We start from the raw sequence: 20,007 nt of genomic DNA on the forward strand, positions 1-20,007 counted from the left end.
CAAGGATAAGTAAAACACAATTGAGGGTTGGGTTTTTACCAATAAGCTCTTAGTTTTCAACTACTGCCTAGACAGACATATTAGACAATGCAAGTCTTTTCTAAATAAGTCATGTATTTTCACATCATTCTAGCTTTGTTCATGCGGCTCCTTTTGCCCTAAACGCTTTTCCTACCACTTTCAACTAATGACCTCTTTCTTAATCTCCCTTAAAATTCATCCCAATTGTTATCTCCTCTGTGAAATATGCCTAATTTATCCCTGCTCCAGACATCTTGCATATATTTTTAACAATGACCACACACTGTATTAATTTATCTAGCTCTCAAGTTAGTGACTTCCATGGGGTAGAAACTTTATTTGTAATTACATGGCATGTATTACATACTTATGTGAAGATTTTCTCCCCTTCATTTCCCCAACCTACCAGGCAGATCCATGTGGTTCCCAAGGGCCAAGACACACCCAGCAAAACTCTGCTTTACAGTTCTGGTTACGACAGACCATGTGATTACAACCGCCATCCTTCTCAATTGTGACATGGCATTTGGGACATTCCTATGAAGAGAAACTATAAAGTTGGTGTCAATGCTACACACTAGGTTGTATTACTACCACCGAAAAGAAGCCAGTTCTAGATTTGGTTTATTTTTAAATATCACATTTATTGTTATTAATACATGTAAAGCACTTAGAACAATGTGGAATACGGTAAGTACTACTAGAAATTATCTATTATTATTACTGGCTTTTAGGATACACAATTAAAAGATCTGTTTTAGTGGGGTTGGGGGACAAAAACATTTTAAGTACTTTTAACCATACATGTGGTAATAATAGTTTTACAGGAGGTAAAACATATTGTTCATGTAAATATAGTTAACTCTCCAGTGTCATCTAGAAATAATTATTGAGTAATTCCTGTATAGCACTAATTGTTCTCAGTGTTTTATATGTGTTAATTTATAATCCTTATAGTGATCCTATTTTCATTTGTCAAATGAATAAACTAAGGGAGAGAAAAATAATAAAAACACTAGTCTGAGGTCACATAGGTAGCAAATGGTAGATTCAGGATTGAAGACTATGCAATTGAGTCTTAAGAATCAGATAAGTGGGACTGGTAAGACTGGTAAATTCTTTATGTAGCTACCGAACTTCTCAACTTTCTTCTGTCAATCAAATACCCTTGGTTTTATTTATCTTTTTTGTTGTTGTTTTAGTTAAATAAACTCTACCCCCAACCTGGCTTGAACTCTCACAACTCCAAGATCAAGAGGTGCATGCTCTACTGACTGAGCCAGCCAGGCACCCTCAAATACCCTTGTGTTTTAAATTCTTCTCATTGTGATCCCTTCACAACTGTGCTACAGAGATCATGGCTTTTTCTGATCTGTGTCATATTCTTGGTTGCTAGTAAGCCAAAGTTATTACTCTACAGGTCTATTGTTTTCTTTTTCTTTTGGAAAATCTAGAAAATCAAACTTACTAAAATGTAAATCATACTATAAGATGTAAAGCTTATATTTTTGCTGCATTTGTTTGATGCCTGTAACTCCCACAAGGGGGGAGTATCACCCATTATATTACTTATACAATTTGGCCTTTGTGAAACAGACTACCCTGATTGTGAACTATAGTCATTTTAAATAGGTCAATATGGCAATTTCTAATTATACATTTAAATCAAATCTTTGAAATCAATTAACATATTCTACATTTTCCCAAGAAAGCAAATTACAGGTCTAAAGTATCTGTTTTATTCTACATTTCTGGGTTATAATTAACCAAATAATATTAAGCTCTCATAAAATGTCAGGATACCACCGATAATTTGCAAGTCTGTTTAAGGAGCTAATACCAAACATAAAAGCTTCTGAAACCTCTCAAGAAAAAAACTCTTTAGGTTTTTCTCAAAAATACAAAGCAGATAACTATTACTAACTGTCATTCCTCCTCAATAATCTACTTTCTAAACAACGTCAAACATATTCAAACCTGTACTCCCTATTTTTTTACTTTAAAGATTTGTTTGTTTGTTTTAAAGAGGGCATGTGCAGGAGCAGCGAGTGGGGGTAAAGCAGATCCCCCAAAGAGCTAGGAGCCCAATTTGAGGATGGGCTCCATCCCAGGACCCTGAGATCATGACCTGAGCTGAAACCAGGAGTCTGATGCTTAATGGACTAAGCCACCCAGGTGCCCTGTATTACCTATTTTAAACATCTTGGAGGTTTAAAGTATCGGGAAGGTTTTTCTAGATGCAGAAAGCGGGCTATAGTTTAATCAAACTACTTAGTGAAAATACAACTGCTCTATTCTAAATACTAGTTTTACAGAGCATATTCAAGGATTCTGGGACTTTAATTAACATATCTGGTGGGAAATCAATTTTCAAGAAAGTGTGCCTGTCTAGGATATTTTTAAACAACAAAAGTAATCACTTCCTAACAACTCAGAAAGGTTTTCTTAAGTGACATGAATTAGCTTTACCATGATAATTTTAGAGAGCACAAAAGTACTGATTTCAACCACCCATTTCACCATTTGTTTTATGAAACAAGACTATTTCACTACTAAGGCTTTCTGGGAAATAGAAATATTTTCCCATTTTAATCTTTTTGGGTAGAATAGGGGACAAATGATATAAAATGGTGTGTTTTGGTCTCCATCGTTTAAACATTCCTTATTATCATTGTCCTGTAACTGAGTGATAGAAAGCTCTAACACTGGTCAAACAACTCAGTATTCTTTAAGTATCATCTTCACATGTGAAAGGCAATACTAAGAATGAATAGTCTATGAATAACACTACTGTTCCATCACCTAGTCATTTCCAATAAAGACAAAACGTAAGATTGCATTAAATAAAGATTGGCTATTTACACAATTTTCTACTACACAGTTGAGATTCAAACATATGGTGACTTAGTGAAATTATTTAGTGATAGAAAAAAAAAAGGGCGCTAAAGAATACATCCATTTGCAGAACAAAACATCTGTCTAGAGTTTAAGAAGTGGTCCATGGTCATAAACAGACTGAATCTTAAAACTAGTATCATAAGCAGTAATGTACTTCAAAAGTAAAAACAAAAACAAGGGATATCAATTACTACCCTCAAAACCTCTAGTTCTCAAAAGTCAAGTCTCTTAAATCATATTTTATAAGTTTAATATGTTAAAGATGCCAAACGTGTTAAGCCCAGTGCAGTTACATAATATAAACAGTTACTCTCAATACTGCTCTGAAGAATGGCTTCTTAGGTAGGGGCCCCTGGGCTAGCTCAGTCTGTAGTATGTAACTCTCGATCTCAGGGTTGTGAGTTCAAGTTCCATACTTGGTGGAAGATTACTTAAAATTAAATTTTGAAGGAAAAGAAAAGAAAAGAAAAAAAGAAAGACTCCTTAAAAGTTAAACCCTGGGGATTCTTTTTTTTAAGTTTCTTTATTTTATGTTAGTAATTTCTATACCCAGTGTGGGACTCAAACAACCCTGAGATCAAGAGTTGCATGCTCTACCAGCTGAGCCAGCCAGGCACCCTGAACTCTTGAGATTTTTAAAGGCAGAAATGTAAATTTGTCTGATAAAACCAAGCTAGGTGGAGTAAACTCTGTATTTCTATACTAAAAGGCAGGCAAGAATGATATGAAAAAACATTATCAAACCCCTGGGTAGAAAAATTGTCAGCTTTTTCTTCTACAGGAAACTCTATTTTCCTAGCATACAAAAACTTCTAAAGAAGAGTACTATGCCTGTTGTAGTAGTGCTCAACAAAATAAACTTGAACACTTAAAAAAAAAAAAAAAAGGCATTCAGGGGGAGCAAAACAAAGAAAACTCCAAACTCCCCAAACAACCCAAAACCCCCCAAATGTTAACTGAGGTAAAGGTAAAACAAAGTCCTAAAATATGTAAGCTTACTTGTTTTGCTAATGCTGATGCACCTATTCTTATCACAGTTTCCCTAAAAAAGGAAAGAGTTTACTGAAGGAAAATACCAACCTTTGTGTTGGCTGCAATCCAATTAGAGGTTTCACTATCATCATCACACTTTTTAATCCACTTCTTTAACCACTGTTTGAAAACAACAACTGTTAGGGTACAACAAAAGACTTAAGAAAAAGGATAGTAAATTACTTCAACATTTAAATACAGTCAAGCTTAAATGTAAAAGGCAAAGGACAAGATTATCACTGGATTTACTTCCTTATAAACCAAGGGAACCCTAGAGTTCTCATATCCAGTATATATAAAATCAACCAAAGGAAGACTTTCTCTGGAGCCAAGTGGGAACCCAGAGCTCCAAGATGTGCCATTTCCCCCTGAGCTAATTACAAAGGCTGCCCAGAGAGGTTGCTTAACCACTGTTATCCTGATAATCATTAGGATCGGACTTATTCCTATGGAATGAAATTTCAAAAATTTCAAAAATTCAGATGATCATCTGAAAAAAAAAGGAAAAATAATCTTCTATCTACAAGTGGATAACAAAACTGTGGGCCCTGGTTTTCAGTCATCAAGTCTCAGAAGTGTTTTATTACGTTATTTAAAAAAGAAAATGCCAGATAAACTCACCTTACATTTAACAGGATCGTGCCAATTTTCTCCACAGTTAAAGCTGTTAAGTAACACAAGAGTTAAAAGAATTAAGTCCTACTTACTGTACGTAGTAAACAAATCATTTCATGTTTTATAGTTTCTCAGTAGTTTCATCAGTTTCTAATGACTGGCAAATACAAGGGCAGGAGCCAAGTTTTTATTATTCCACCACAGATAATTTAGAATTTAGTGTTAGGATACCATGTATCGTTGTGTGTCTGTGTGAAATGAAGAAATGATTATAGGCATGAAGACATGCTATGATGATAATTTTATAAAGACTCTCTAAGTAGCCACCAAACTGTTAAAACAAAAAATTCAGTTTAATGAGATCTGTATTTTTCTGATCATTTTACATATGTATAGTTTTGTGCTGTAAAAATTCATTAATTGAAACCAAATAATTTTCACTAATTTGAACTTAAATTTCAATCAATGCTTTATTAGAATATATTAAATCTCTTATTTAACACCCCAAATGAAGAGAAAAGGTCTGACTTTGTAATTACATAATTTAATGCTAATGCACAGTGAGCAATACTTGAGAAGCAAACAGGTCACATCTGCATGATCCAAACAAATTAACCTCGGTCCTATAAATTGTACCAAGCAAGGTATAAAACAAGAGTGTGACTAAATATTTCCTAAGAATATATTAATTGTTAATTCCTTTCTGTATTCTAGGGGCATGCTATATACATTTAAGAAAGTATAAATTAAGAATAAATACAAATGTTAAAGAAAAAAATAATTGCTGAATGGCTGATTAGCTAAGTAATTCAAGAATGGCAAAAATCCTTTGCAAATGAGGGGAACAAAGTACTATCAAATTAAGTGAAGTCAAGGATAATGGTTACTTCTGGAAAAGAAGATAGGGAGTGGGATGGAAAAGGGAACAAAGGAGCTTCAAATGAATGTGTCATGTTTTATTTCTTAACGAAAACAGGATACTAACATTGTCTTAGCTGGGTGGGTTTGTAGCTATATAAGTATTCACTGCTGTTATTTTCTATATTTTGGTCTGTATCAAGATATTTCATACAAAAATGTTTTAAAGTAGATACAGAATCAGACTTTACCTCCCATCCATAGAATAAACTCTAAAATAGTAATGTATATTTAATCTTTACCAAAATAGCATGTATTTCACACATATTTCATCTCTGTAAGGTTATCTGCTCCTTTTTGGAAATATTTAGTATTAATGATATGTAAGTCTAATTCTACAGTTGCTTGTGGAGGAAAAAAAGAATGATATGAAATACCAATATGTCTGTTTGCTAGTTCTTAGAGCTACTTGGTTTGATTGGTTTCTCATTCCTAAAAGATCCACAGGGAAAATGGAAAATAATTTTAACTAATACAAATACATGGTACTGGAAATTCTCTAGTACTAGAAATTCTCTATTAAGTCAAATCTAGAATTCAAAGGCTGAAGAGCATGTTATAAACTCCACAATGGAGGTCACCAGGAAAGCTGGGCCAGTAAAGCCACAGGGAAAATATTGGTTGAAAAGTATATCTAATCAACCATGTTTTATCTTTACAAATTTATCCACACATTTTCCTTCTAGGAGTAAGATTAAACTTTTCAGAACAAAGGAAAAATAATCCTCTGTATTTTGTTTCCTAAGAGATAACTTGAAAACAGAGCAAGAGCCATAGAGGAACTAAACATAATAAGCACTCCATCAGAAATGAGAACTAAACTCTTGTCCCATATCTGTAAGTTTGCTCCCATATTAGTTCCAACGGAGCACACAAGAAAATGTGATTATAGCTGCATTCTTTCCCCCACTGGATAAAAGAGCAACAAGAGAAAAATATTATTTAAGATGTGACCTTTTATTTAATTCTTATTTAAAAGAAATAGACACTATTTTAATCAGTATCACCCATCTCCCTATCTGAGTAAAAGAATTTTTCTACTATAGTAAATACTACTATGTACTATTTCAATTTAGGAAATCACATGCTTACCAAAACTGGCGCCCACATTTGCAGCGAACAGGTTTAGCATCAGGATATTGGACTTTAACAACATGGTGGCAATCTGGGGCAGGACACCACTTTAACAGTCGATTGCACTGAAACCCAAGTTAGAAAATAAATACCGACAGCAAATTATATCATGATACAGTATTTCCTACTACAATAAGCAATTATTTACATTGCTTCCCCAGTGTAAGGGCCAAAGACAGAGACACAAGCATATAAAAGACTGTCCCCAATATTTAGTAGTCTTCTAAAGTAATACTTTTATTTTATTTATTTATCCATAGGGACGGGGGAGGCAGAGACACAGGCAGAGGGAGAAGCAGGCTCCATGCAGGGAGCCTGATGTGGAACTCGATCCTTCATTTCCAGGATCATGCCCTGGGCTGAAGGCAGCTCTAAACCACTGAGCCACCCGGGCTGCCCAAGTAATGCTTTTAGATGCAGTTTTTCCAAGATTACAGATACCTTGAAAATCTGGTTTTATAAGTACACGAACCGTGTCTTGGTTCTACCTTCAAAATCCTAATGACAAGCTTTAAAATAATTACCCATTTGTGATCATTAAAAAGCATCGATTTGTTTATGGTTCTTCAGGGCAATTTTCAAAGATGTGAGAAATCAAGACACACTGCTACTTAGGGAAGGTGTTTAGATGCTATAGAATACATACGCAATTTCTCTTTTTGATCATAAAAATGTCTTCTAAGACCAAAGGTCAGTTTTTAAAACATACCAATGATCGTAATTTAGTTCTTAGAAAAAGTAAAACTTTTGAGGTATTTATTATGAGACAAAATATGGCTCAAGTAACATTCTGCACCAGAATTCAAGTTCATTGACCATTTTAAAAATATAGTATTCCTAAAATATGCTGTTCTCTAGAATATCTGGTCTGACTTTCAGTTTAATCTTCTAATAGAAATAAAAATTACTTTGTCAAATTAAAATACCAATTTGCACTGATGATCTTATACAGAGGCTGGCAAACATTTTCTGTAGAGAGCCAGAGAGTCACTGGGTGATATATTATATGTTGGCAAATTGAACTCCAATAAAAAGAAATTTAAAAAGGGGGGGGGGGGGAAGCTAGTTGAAAAAAAAAAAAGAGAGAGAGAGAGAGAGAGAGAGAGAGAGAGAGCCAGAGAGTAAAGATTTTTGTTTTTGAGGGCCACTACTCAACTATGCCACTATAGCACAAAAGAAGTCATAGAAAAAATGGGCACATTCAAGTAAATATTTGGAAAACAGGTCATAGTTTGCTGACCTCTGTATAAAAGAAAAACAACTGATAAAAACAAATAAATATAGCTCTTTTTATTAACAGAGTTTACTGGTAATGGAAGCTAATAAAACAAGCAGAGATATTATATTAGCAAGGTTAAACTGCCAAACATGCTTAAACATCACATCATTAAAATCAGCTATAATTTTTTGCTAGGGATAATAGAAGAATACTGTAAAAATAATTTTATCACCCAAAGTTCTAGATCTATGAAGAGACATCTACTTATTGATTTGGCACATTCCTTTGAGAATAAGAGTGTTTGGTATGCCTCATGAATAAAGTCCATAAACTATGTTTATGTCATAAGCCAAGACCTTTGGGTCTTTCTTATTATCGAGAGTGATAAACAATTACTCTTACTTAAGAAAGGAAAAGTTAAGAGAAATCACTTACCTCTACAAAGCTATTTGTTATTAAATGCTGATACTTTAACTTAACTTTCGAATCTGTGATCAGGCGCCTGAGAGTAAGAATAAAAGTAGTTTATTAGAAGTTATTAGCCAAGAGTATTTTTCCACATTTATAAAATAAAATTTCAATTTCAAGTTGAAAATACTACAATGCATACAGACTATCAACAAATGTAACTGTAGAAATCAAGACAATTTAAAAGTTTTTGTAGTTTTATTTTGGTAGAGTTCCCATCTTTGAGTTTCTTATACACAAAATAATCCATTTTTACCCACTGTGTCATTACAGTCTAATGACTTAACTATTGTGGAGTTTAGGCCCTTTTAAGAGTCTTCTTACTCTGCCTTCAGACAGCAATTCTCAACCAACTTCCCTCAGATGCCCTCTCAAAAATCAGTGTGTGAAATAAAGATATTGACAGGAATGTTAAGAAATGGATCCAGGTTTTGTTATACATAAATTTGAGGGCCGCCTTCTGAGATCTGTAAGTAAACATTACCATGTTTACTGACTACAACCTAGCTTCCCTTATCCACCTAGAACATTCTATATGTTCTTAACAATTTCTAGAATTCATAGGAACCCGTGAAAGTAAAGAATCCTGAAGCCTAAGTTTTATTAGTTTTAATGGTAAGCACTCCTGTGAGTGTTTAAAGAAAATGGTGTTCAAGCAGAAAGAATTAACCACTGACAAAACCAGTAAAAATGATCAAACATGAACATAGTCCAACCTCATTAAAATCTTTTAAACAAATCGTTTAAAACATTAAAATCTTTTAAAACAAATCTTTTAAGCAAGTTTTGTATAATCTGGCCCCACTGAATTCTTGAGCTTCTTATGGCACTGCTTGCCTTCCACAAGTCCCTACCCTGTCCTGTGCTACTTTCAGTGTACTCCTGTCACATCTGTATTCTTTCAAAAATAGTGGGTATAGTCCTTCTTCAGAGGCTTCTGCAAAAGGGCTACCTCTCTTGAAAAGGAAAGAGAAGAATATCATGCTAGGCTCCAATGGGATAGCCTAGCTTTGAATACTGGATTCACACTTAACTAGTTACGAACTAAGGATAAGTTCACTGACCTCTAAATTATTCAGTTTACTCATCTGTAAAATGGATAGCAGAAATAAGAGTTATGAATCAGTGCCTGGCAAATAGTAAACACTCAATAAATATTAGATGTTGCTATATTATTTTATTTTACTCAGCTAAAATAGTTACTCACTAAAGGAGGCCTTTTCTGACAACCACCCATAGCAGTTCCCACTCAGTTCTCACAGCATCATATACATCTCCCACCATAAAATCTGTCACAATTTTATTTAGAAAGTTACCTGTGTAGAGATGGAACAATCCTAAAATTTGTATGGAATCAGAATAGCCAAAGAAATGTTGAAAAAGAGAACCAAAACTGGAGGCATTACAATTCCACACTTTAAGCTGTATTACAAAGCTGTAGTGATCAAGACACTATGTACTGGCAGAAAAACAGACACATAGATCAATGGAACAGAAAAGAGAACCCAAAAATGGACCCTAAATTCTATGGTCAACTAATCTTTCACAAAGCAGGAAAGAATAACCAATGGAAAAAAGTCTCTTCAACAAGTGGTATTGGGAAAATTGGACAGCCACATGCAGAAGAATGACCACTTTTTTGCACCATACACAAAAACAAACTCAAAATGAAAGACTTAAATGTGAGACAGGATCTATCTAAATCCTAGAGGGGAATGCAGGCAACAACTTCTTTGACCTTGGCTGCGGCAACTTCTCGCTAGACACATCTCCAGAGGCAAGGAAAACAAAAGCAAAATTGAACTATTGGGACTTTATCAGGATAAAAAGCATTTCGCACAGGAAACAGCTGACAAAACTAAAAAGCAACTGGGGTGCCTGGGTGGCTCAGCTGGTTAAGTGTCTGGCCTTTGGCTCAAGTCATCATCCCAGGGTCCTGAGATTAAGTCCTACATCAGGCTTTTTGCTCAGCCAGGAGCCTGCTTCTCCCTGTGTGTGTCTCTGATAGCTCTCTGTCGCTCTCTCTCTCATAAATAAATAAATAAATAAATAAATAAATAAATAAATAAATAAATAAAATCTTTAAAACAACAGCAACAACAACCAAAAGACAATCCATAGAATGGGAGAAAGTATTTGCAAATAAGGGCTGGTATCCAAAAATCTACAAAGAACTTATCAAATCAAACTCAACACCCCCCAAAAAATCCAAATGATCCAGCCAAGAAATGGGCAGAAGACATGAGTAGATATTTCTCTAAAGAAGATATACATATGGCTAATGGACACACGTGAAAAAAATGCTCAACATCACTCAGCATCAGGGAAATACAAATCAAAACCACAATGAGTTACTCTCTCACACCAGTCAGAATGGCTAAAATTAACAAGTGAGGAAATAACAAATGCTGGTGAGGATGCAGAGAAAGCAGAACCCTCTTACACTGTTGGTGGCAATGAAAACTAGTGCAGCCTTTCTGGAAAACAGTATGGAGGTTCCTCAAAAAGTTAAAAACAGAGCTACCCTGCAGCCCAGAAATTGCACTACTAGGTATTTATCCAAAGGATACAAACATAGTGATTCAAAGGGGGGGAGGGGGTGCCTGCACCCCAATGATTATAGCAAGAATGTCCACAAATAGCCAAACTACGGAAAAAGCCCAGATGTCCATCAACAGATAATGGATTAAAAAAGATGTGATGTTTATATGTGTACAGATATATATGTCTACACACACACACACACACACACACACACAACACACATACATACACACACACACACAGAGGAATACTACTCAGCCATCAAAAAGAATGAAATCTTGCCATATGCAATGATCTGGTTGGAACTAGAGGGTATTATGCTAAGTAAAGTAAGTCAGAAAAAAGCAAGTATCATTATGATTTCACTCATATGTGGAATTTAAGAAACAAAACAGATTATGTTCATAAAATAAGATGAAAATACAGGGGCAACCCATAAAAGACTCTTAACTATAGGAAACAAACTGAGGGTTGCTGGACGGGAGCTGGGTGGGGGGATGGGTTAATTGGGTAAAGGGCATTAAGGAGGGAATGTGATGTAATGAGCACTGGGTGTTCTATGTAAGTGATCAATCACTAAATTCTCTTGAAACTAATAATGCAGTATATTATTAATAAATAGTTTTAAAATATACTATAGATTATTAATAATTACCTAAATTGATTTATTTTTTTTAATATTGTATTTATTTATTCTGAGAGAGAGAGAGAGAGAGAGAGAGAGAGGCAGAGACATAGGCTGAGTGAGAAACAGGCTCTGCATGGGCAGCCCAACATGGGACTTGATCCCAGGACTCCAGGATCATGACCTGAGCCAAAGGCAGACGCTTAACCACTAAGCCACCCAGGCGCCCCCCCAAACTGAATTTAAATTTTAAAAAATTTAAGTTATCTGTGTAATCATTTGTTTAACATCTGCCTTCCTGATTCCTTATCCCCAAACAATAAGCTCCATGAAAGGACCCCTTACATCTAGCACACTGCTTGATTTGTAGGAAGTGTTCAGTAAACACCTTTTAAATGAGCAAACCTCCACATTTCAGGGATGCTGGAACTGAGGTCCAAAAATAATTAGCATATTTGGTGATTCCTCAGAAGTTTAAACACAGGGGGTGCCTGGTCTGTTGGACATCTGACTCAATTTCAGCTTAGGTCATGGTCCTAGGGTTGTGGGAGCAAGCTCTATGCTCAGCAAGAAGTCTGTTGGAGGTTTTCTCTCACCCTCTGTACTACTTCCCACCCCCGTGCACTTACTAGCCTGCATTCTCTCTCTAAAATAAATAAATAAATCTTAAAAAAGAAAACAGGTTAAACATAGAATTACCATATGACCCAGCACCTCTACTTAGATAATTAAAAACAGGTGTTCAAATAAAAAACTTGCACATAAATGTTCAAAAACCCTGTTTCCATAAAAAATGAAAATAACCTAAATGTCCAAGAACTGAGAAATGAAGAAATAAAATATGAAATACCCATACAGCGGAATATCATCTAGCCACAGAAAGGAATCAAGTACTGACACATGCTACAACATGGATAAACCTTGAAAACATTTTCTTACGTTTAAGAAGCCAGACACAAAGATCACATGCTGAATGATATTTATTTATTTATTTAGTTAAAGATTTTATTTATTTATTCATGAGAGACACAGAGAGAGAGAGAGAGAGGCAGAGGGAGAAGCAGGCTCCATGCAGGGAGCCCAATGCAGGACTCCATCCCCAGGCCAAAGGCAGTAGCTAAACCACTGAGCCACCCAGAGATCCCCCTGAATGATATTTAAATTAAATGTCCAGAATAACCAAATCCATACAGACAGAAAATAAATATGTGCTTGTCAGGGTCTAGGAGAAAGAGGGAATGGCAAGTGATTGTTAAATGAATATGGGAATTCTTTTAGGGGTGATGACAATGTTCCGGAATTAGATAGTGGTGATGGTTGTACAATATTATGAAAAGCCACTAAACTTTAAGTCAGATGCTCTGATTTCCCAAACACTATTTATTTCTATTATCCATAATGCTTCTCTGGTGTGACAAAACCCAATGATTTCTTATAATTGATCTAGTCTACCTAGTGATAACAAAGGCTAGTTATAGTTACTAGACCAAGGTTATTAAGTCTCAGTTATTAGGTCATAGTTTATCTATGCTTAACCAATTGCGCCACCCAGGCACCATGGATATATAATTTTAAATAGAAATCTATTAAAAATAAATGTAGTACATTATAGAGAAAAACAAGAAAGTGATCTCTTACTCTTGAGAATAAGCACTCTCAAGAAGACAAGTGCCATCCTGGCTATTGATAAACTTGTGACAAAGACCTGTTGCCACCACCTACACTGAAAATAGTTATTATACCAAATCTCACAACAGAAGGCAGCTCCTTTAGAAGGTAAACATAATGACTTCTACTGATAGTCTACTATACATTCTGAGCACAGTGTCAGGTGCATTTTTTCTAAGATTTTATTTATCTGAGAGAGAGAGAGAGGGAGCGCGCACACACATGTGCACATACGCACAAGCAAGGGGAGTGGGAGAAGAAGCAGACTCCCCGCTGAGCAGGGAGCCTGATGCAGGGCTTCATCCCAGGACCTTGAGATCATGGCTGAAGGAAGACGCTTAACCAACTCAGACACCCAGGTGCCCCTCAGATGCATTTAAGTACCCTGAGTTCTGGGATAATTCTGCTTTTATACATGAGGTAATTGGAGAGCTATTTTAAACCAGATGGTGTTAAACACAGAATTTTTTTCAGTATGCCAGGTAGTAAACCACATCTTATGCTAATACAGCACCCTGAGTAAATCAATAGTATGTTTCAATTTAGGACTAATGATAAATTATTTCTCTGTAAAAAGAGCTTGTTTGTTTTTTTACATACCAATTACAGACAAGTATAAAGGAAGAAATAAAAATCATCTGCATCTCTATCACTCAGGAAGAATAACCACGTAACATTTTTATAATCTGGATCTTTCTCCCCTTTTTTGGTAAACACAGGATATGTAATTTAAAAAAAAAAAGATTTGTTTTTATTTATTTGAGAGAGAGAATGAGTGCGTGGTGGTGGAGGAAGAGGGAGAGAGAGTCCTAAGCAGACTGTGTGCTGAGTGCAGAGCCTGATGTAGGGCTCGATCTCATGACCCCAAGATCACAACTGAGCCAAAACCAAGAGTTGGATGCTTAACCAACTGCGCCACCCAGGCACCACAGATACATAATTTTATTTTAGTATTTTTAAAAAGATTTTATTTATTCACTCATAAGAGACACAGAGAGAGAGAGAGAGAGAGGCAGACACACAGGCAGAGGGAGAAGCAGACTCCACACAGGGAGCCCAACATGGGACTCGATCCCAGTCTCCAGGATCAGGCTCTGGGTTGAAGGTGGCGCTAAACCACTGAGCCACCTGGGCTGCCCAATACATAATTTTAAATAGAGAACGTACTACATCTATTTTTATATCTTAGCTTCTTCACTAAAATTATTATAGGCATTTTCCAATGCATTAAAATAACTCACAAATTTTTTTTTATTTGAAATAAAGTAACCTTCCCCCAATCCAAACCTATTTTTAATGTCTGTGTTACATTCCATCTTCATTTACTGTTGGGTATTTGGGTAGTAGGTTTATGATAACGTGGTTAACATCTTTATAATAAATCTGCTCAGTTTCTGATCATTAAAAATAAATATAACATTTACTATCATCTCTGGCTCATCTCTTTCTTATACTACATTATCTAATTCTGACTTTACCTTGAAAATACATTCAAAATCCAATCATTTCTCATTACTTCCTCTGTTACCAACCTGGATTAAACTGCCAACACCTTTCACCCACACTACTCTAAGAGTCCCCCATTTTCATGCTCCTTCTTAGTCTCCTTCTAATGCCAGCAGTCAGAGCAACTCTCTCTAACCATGTCAGTCTTCTGCTCAAAAAAATCTTCTCATGGCTCTACTTCAAAAAAAGCCAAAGATCTTAAAATGGTCCATAAGGCCATACAGAATTAGCTTCATGCACCCTTCCCATACTCTTCCTCTGTTTCTCTTCAACCTATTAAGCTTACATTTATAGTTCAAAAATTATTTTTAAAATATATATTTTCTTCAGAAGTTTAAATCACCACTATCAATAATTTACTGTCTATATACTTTGCTTTATGAACTACTGGAATTTGACAAATTATTTCATTTTGCATTTCAATGAGACTAGAAAATTATTTCAGTATAAACTTGAGCTCCAATCCCTTAAGCATGTATTTTAAAATAGTATTCTACAGCTTTTTTTTTTTTAAGATTTCATTTATTTATTCATGAGACACACACAGAGAGAGGCAGAGATACAGGCAGAGGGAGAAGCAGGCTTCTTGCAGGGAGCCCGATGTGGGACTCGATCCCAGACCAGGATCACACCTGAGCCGAACAAGTGCCCCATATTCTACAGCGTTTGTACTAAATTTCCTACTTTAGAATGCTAAGTAGTGCTTTCTGTTTCACTGTGGAGAAATAATGTGAGGCATTCAGTTTATTCCACTCTAAAGTCACGTGTTATCAAAGCATTCTCCATAATGTCTCCATAAACTATCTTAAAAACATACAATCTTGGCGTGCCTGGGTGGTTGACTTGATTTCGGCTCAAGTCATGATCTCACGGTTATAAGGACTATAAGACTGAGCCCTGCTTTGGGCTTCTCTCTCTTCCTCCCTTTCCCTTTGTCCTCCCCTCCCCCCTCTCATCTCTCCTGCTCTTTAAAAAAAAATTGTATATTTTTTGTATACAAATATACAAAAAATTGTATATTTGTAAAATACAAAATTTTGGGGATCCCTGGGTGGCTCAGCGGTTTCATGCCTGCCTTTGGCCCAGGGCACAATCCTGGAGTCCCGGGATCGAGTCCCACGTTGGGCTCCCAGCATGGAGCGTGCTTCTCCCTCTGCCTCTGCCTCTCTCTCTCTCTCTCTATCATGAGTAAATAAATAAATCTTAAAAAATTCAAAAAATCATAAGGATATCTATTAAATATGAAGTCAGTAAAATAAAAAAATATTTTAAAAAATACAAAATTTTCTCCTTGAAAAAAAAATTTAAAAAAAAAAGAAAAAAAATTAAGTAGTAATTGTAAATGGGGGGGAAATGATGTATTAGATGTTATTAAAATGAAAACTTTTGTTCATCAAAAATCATTGAGAGAAAAAGGAAGCTACATATAAGGGAAAGTAGTTGTAATATGTATATATCTAACAAAAGACTATCAGAAAATTTAATGAATTCTTATAAAACAACAAAGTAATATTTTAAGTGATCTAAATGGGTATTTCATAAAAAGATATCCAAGAAGCTAATGGAAAGGTGTTTGAAATCATTATTCATCAGGGAATTACAAGTTAAAACCATAAGGAGATATCCTTACATACCCACCAGAATGGATACAATTTAAAAGACTAGTGTTTACAAATACAAGCAAGGAGTAGAGCACTCACAGCTAACTAGGGGAACATAGGTACAACCATTTTGGAAAACCACCTGGCAGTATCTACTGACTCAGTTCTAAATATATACTCAAAAGAAATCAGTGCATGTTTACTAAAAGACACATATAAGAATATTCTTTGTAGCCTTCTCCATAGTGGTCAAAACCAAGCAAACAAACCAAAAAACTCTAAATGTCTACTATCAGGAGAATGAAATACATTAGACATAACAACAAAAAAATCTAAGGAAACCTAAAAACATACAGATATATTTAAGATGTGCACATATCTCAAAGATATTAACTGAGGCAGATACACTCATAAAAAGAATACATAGTATCATTTAAATGAGGCTCAAGAATAGGCAAAACTAACTGATGACAGAAATCATGACAGGGAACAAGGGTGAAATGGATACTGTCAGGTAAGGGGCAAAAGGATGAACATTCTGGGTACTGGAAAAGTTCTATACCTTGACTTAGGTGGTTAATAAAATATAGTTTTAAAGTTAATGTATTTATATACTTTAGTTAATATATTTTAGAATTTACTAAAAAAGTAAAATAAAATCAACACACAAGCAAACTCAGTCTATTGTACTTAAGGATGAGGATTTTCCTCTGTAAAAAATGAGATCCTTACAGAACTGAGATTAACATGTATCAATATTTAGTCTGTCTCTTGCCTCAGATGGTACAAACTGTATGACTGACTTAAGGGTCTAGGCAGCTCCACAAATGTATTTGTGACTGTTAAGAAACTGTAAAAATAAAAAACCATCTGATTATGATGTTATGAATATTCTTAGAGGAGCTTAGAGGACTACATTTACTTCTTTCTGGATCCATTCAACTATTTGATTTTATGTGATATTTACATAGTTATAATATTACAAAAGTACTGATTTACAATTTTGTGAATAAACTTATTGACAAAACATGAAAGAATCTGTTCCAGAATAGAAAAAAAAATAGAGTTGACAACATAATCATGTATCTAATAGAAATTAAGAGGTGAAAGAGATATAAAGGTGAATGACAATGCAGAAGCATTAATTTCTTCACTTTTCATAGTAAGGAGATAAGATGTACTGCTTACAGTTAATGGTACAGAAAATAACTATTAAACAGCATTTAAATTATATGATCTAATTTAAAACAATTTATTTTTGCATGGATGTAATAATGTCCATTCTGTAATGCATTTAAAAGATAATTTAAAACCAAATGTAATAACAATGACTCTAAGAGTGCTACTTGCATTCTACTTTGCGAAGAGTCATTTCAGGGAATGGATGTGATATCTATTTTGTATTGAATGTAAAGAAGTGTTTCAAATCATATGTAAAAAAGATGGATATAAGAGTGCTTGTAAAAAAACTTTAATTAAATGAAAAATAAAGCAATTTATTTTTCAAAAGAAAATTTCTGCCCTGTCCATTTATTTATAGGACGCCTGTGTGGCTCAGTGGTTGAGTGTCTGCTTTTGGCTCAGTCGGGTAAGCTCAGGTCATGATCCCAGGGTTCTGGGATTGAGCTCCGTGTGGGGTTCCCTGATCAGACGGGGAGCCTGCTTCTCCCTCTGCCCCTCCCCTCGCTGATGTTATCTATTGCTATCTCCCTCTCTCTCATAAATAAGTAAAATCTAACAAGTTTCACACTGCTAGAAAAGAGAATGTGAAAAAGTTGAGATGAAGCTGTATAGGTAAGCAATATAGAATGGAAATGAAAGAACTGAAAGGTGACAAAACAATTTAAGTGAATCATTTAGAAACCAGTCATAGATTGCCAGCTAAGAGAAAATGACAACTTGGATCAGGTTAATGGCAGCGGGAACAGAGGGAAATGGATAGATTTAAGACTAATTAGGATGTGAAAATGACAGAAAGTGGTATGAGGATCACTCCAGGAAATAGAGGAAAAAAAAACAATCAGGGGCATCATCATGTTTCTAATTTAGGCAAGTCTTTAACACCTAACGGTACCATTCCTTGACACTGAGCAGCCAGAAGGAGTTTGGTGGTAGTGACAGAAGAGTTGGACAAGACAAAGCCTGAGGATAAAATATACATATGAAGATGCCTGATAAGCAATGGGATATATAGGTCCCAAGTTCAAGAGAGACAGTTGACCTGATAATACACACAAATCTGGGTCAAATTTATGACTAAGGAGGATATAAAATGAGTAGAAACCCATTAGAACCCCAAGGAGCAATATTTTAGGAAGAGGCAAAAAAAGATGATTTTGTAAAGTCAATTAGAGTAGATCTGGAGTAAACCTAGGGTGGTGGCCTCAGGAACTGGTGTCCAGATAAAAGGGATTTTACTGAAAATGAATACATTAGGAAAATGAAACGCTATGGCATTGGTTCTCCAACTTAAGCATACATCAGAATCATAGGAGAGTTTGTTCAGATTGCTGAGCCCCATCCCCAGACTTTCTGATTCAGTAAGTCTGGATTTGGGACTGAGAATGGGCATTTTAATGCTGCTGGTTGGGGGACTGCACTCTGAAAATTACAGGGTTAGAGTATAGAATAACAGACTGTATATATGGATACTGAGATCACACCGGATGACAGTAAACCTTGGAAGAAAGACAGTGAGTGAGGTGTTAACACTATAATTAAGTGGGAGTGACCAAGAAATCAGGCAAATAAAAGCAGAAAGGACTATAGGATAACCAGATAACATAAGACTCAAGGATCTACATGCAGGCTCCTGGGTGGCTCAATTGGTTAAGGGTCTGCCTTCGGCTCAGGTCTGATCCAGGGAGTCCTGGGATCAAGTACCACTGGGGCTCTCTGCTCAGCCAGGAGCTTGCTTCTCCCTCTGCCTGCTGCTCCTCCTGCTTGTGCACATGCTCTCTCTCAAATAAATAAAATCATGAAAAAATAAATAAAAAGGGTCTACATGGATTTTATACTGAAGTAGAGAAACATTCTGAATATAACATTTGAAACCAAGGGAGACAATGACATTGCTTCCTGACCATGAGGTATATAGGGTGGGGGGTGGGGAGACCTAGCTTCAACTTGAGAAGGTTATAGGAGAAAGTGTCTTCATGAAAGAATCTGGTTTCGGGTTCAAGTTCCAAATGAGTTGAAGTCAAAATAAAACAAGAAGGGACGCCTGGGTGGCTCAGTCAGTCGAGCATCTGCCTTTGGCTTAGGTCATGATCCCAGGGTCCTGGGATAGAGCCCCATGTCAGTCTCCCTGATTGTGTGGGAAGCCTGCTTCTCCTGCTCCCTCGGCCTGTGCACACGCACTCCCTCTCTTTCACATAAATGAAATCTTCAAAAAAAAAAAAAAAAAAAAAAGCCAAATTAAAACAAGAAACTATTTTTTAATGCATCAAATTAAAAACTTAAAAATGGTAATACCATGACTGTGAAGGATTCTATTTCTTTCACACTAAGAAAAAATTGTTAGGCATATTTCAGTTATTATTTAAGACTGAACACTTTAAAAATGTCATTTAATTAACTAAACTCTTAAATTCTAAAATTATTTATTTATAAGAAATAAAATGGAAGCTGTATACTAACAGTGTACAACTATATAAGGTGAAATATAAAAATCCCTCCTCCTAATCCCCAAGCCCCAGCTGATATCATTAAAATGGTTTTATATTCTCCAAATTTTCTGTGCATATGCTTGGATGCAT

The 20,007-nt window shown here is 35.5% G+C and overlaps 1 protein-coding gene across 2 annotated transcripts in view; it reads right to left on the minus strand.

Moving 5' to 3' along the window:
• The window catches only part of ARIH1 (ariadne RBR E3 ubiquitin protein ligase 1), a 130,864-nt gene that overhangs the window by 20,032 nt on the left and 90,825 nt on the right, over positions 1-20,007 (minus strand). For both annotated transcript variants that reach the window (XM_041740018.1, XM_041740017.1), the window contains 5 exons: positions 8,273-8,339; positions 6,577-6,683; positions 4,573-4,615; positions 4,000-4,071; positions 428-558 (listed from right to left, as the gene is read on the minus strand). In XM_041740018.1, coding sequence (XP_041595952.1) covers positions 428-558; positions 4,000-4,071; positions 4,573-4,615; positions 6,577-6,683; positions 8,273-8,339 — 420 coding nt within the window. The remainder of the gene's footprint in view (positions 1-427; positions 559-3,999; positions 4,072-4,572; positions 4,616-6,576; positions 6,684-8,272; positions 8,340-20,007) is intronic.

Source organism: Vulpes lagopus, chromosome 2, assembly GCF_018345385.1.
Source record: "Vulpes lagopus strain Blue_001 chromosome 2, ASM1834538v1, whole genome shotgun sequence".
Classification (NCBI taxonomy): Eukaryota; Metazoa; Chordata; class Mammalia; order Carnivora; family Canidae; genus Vulpes; species Vulpes lagopus.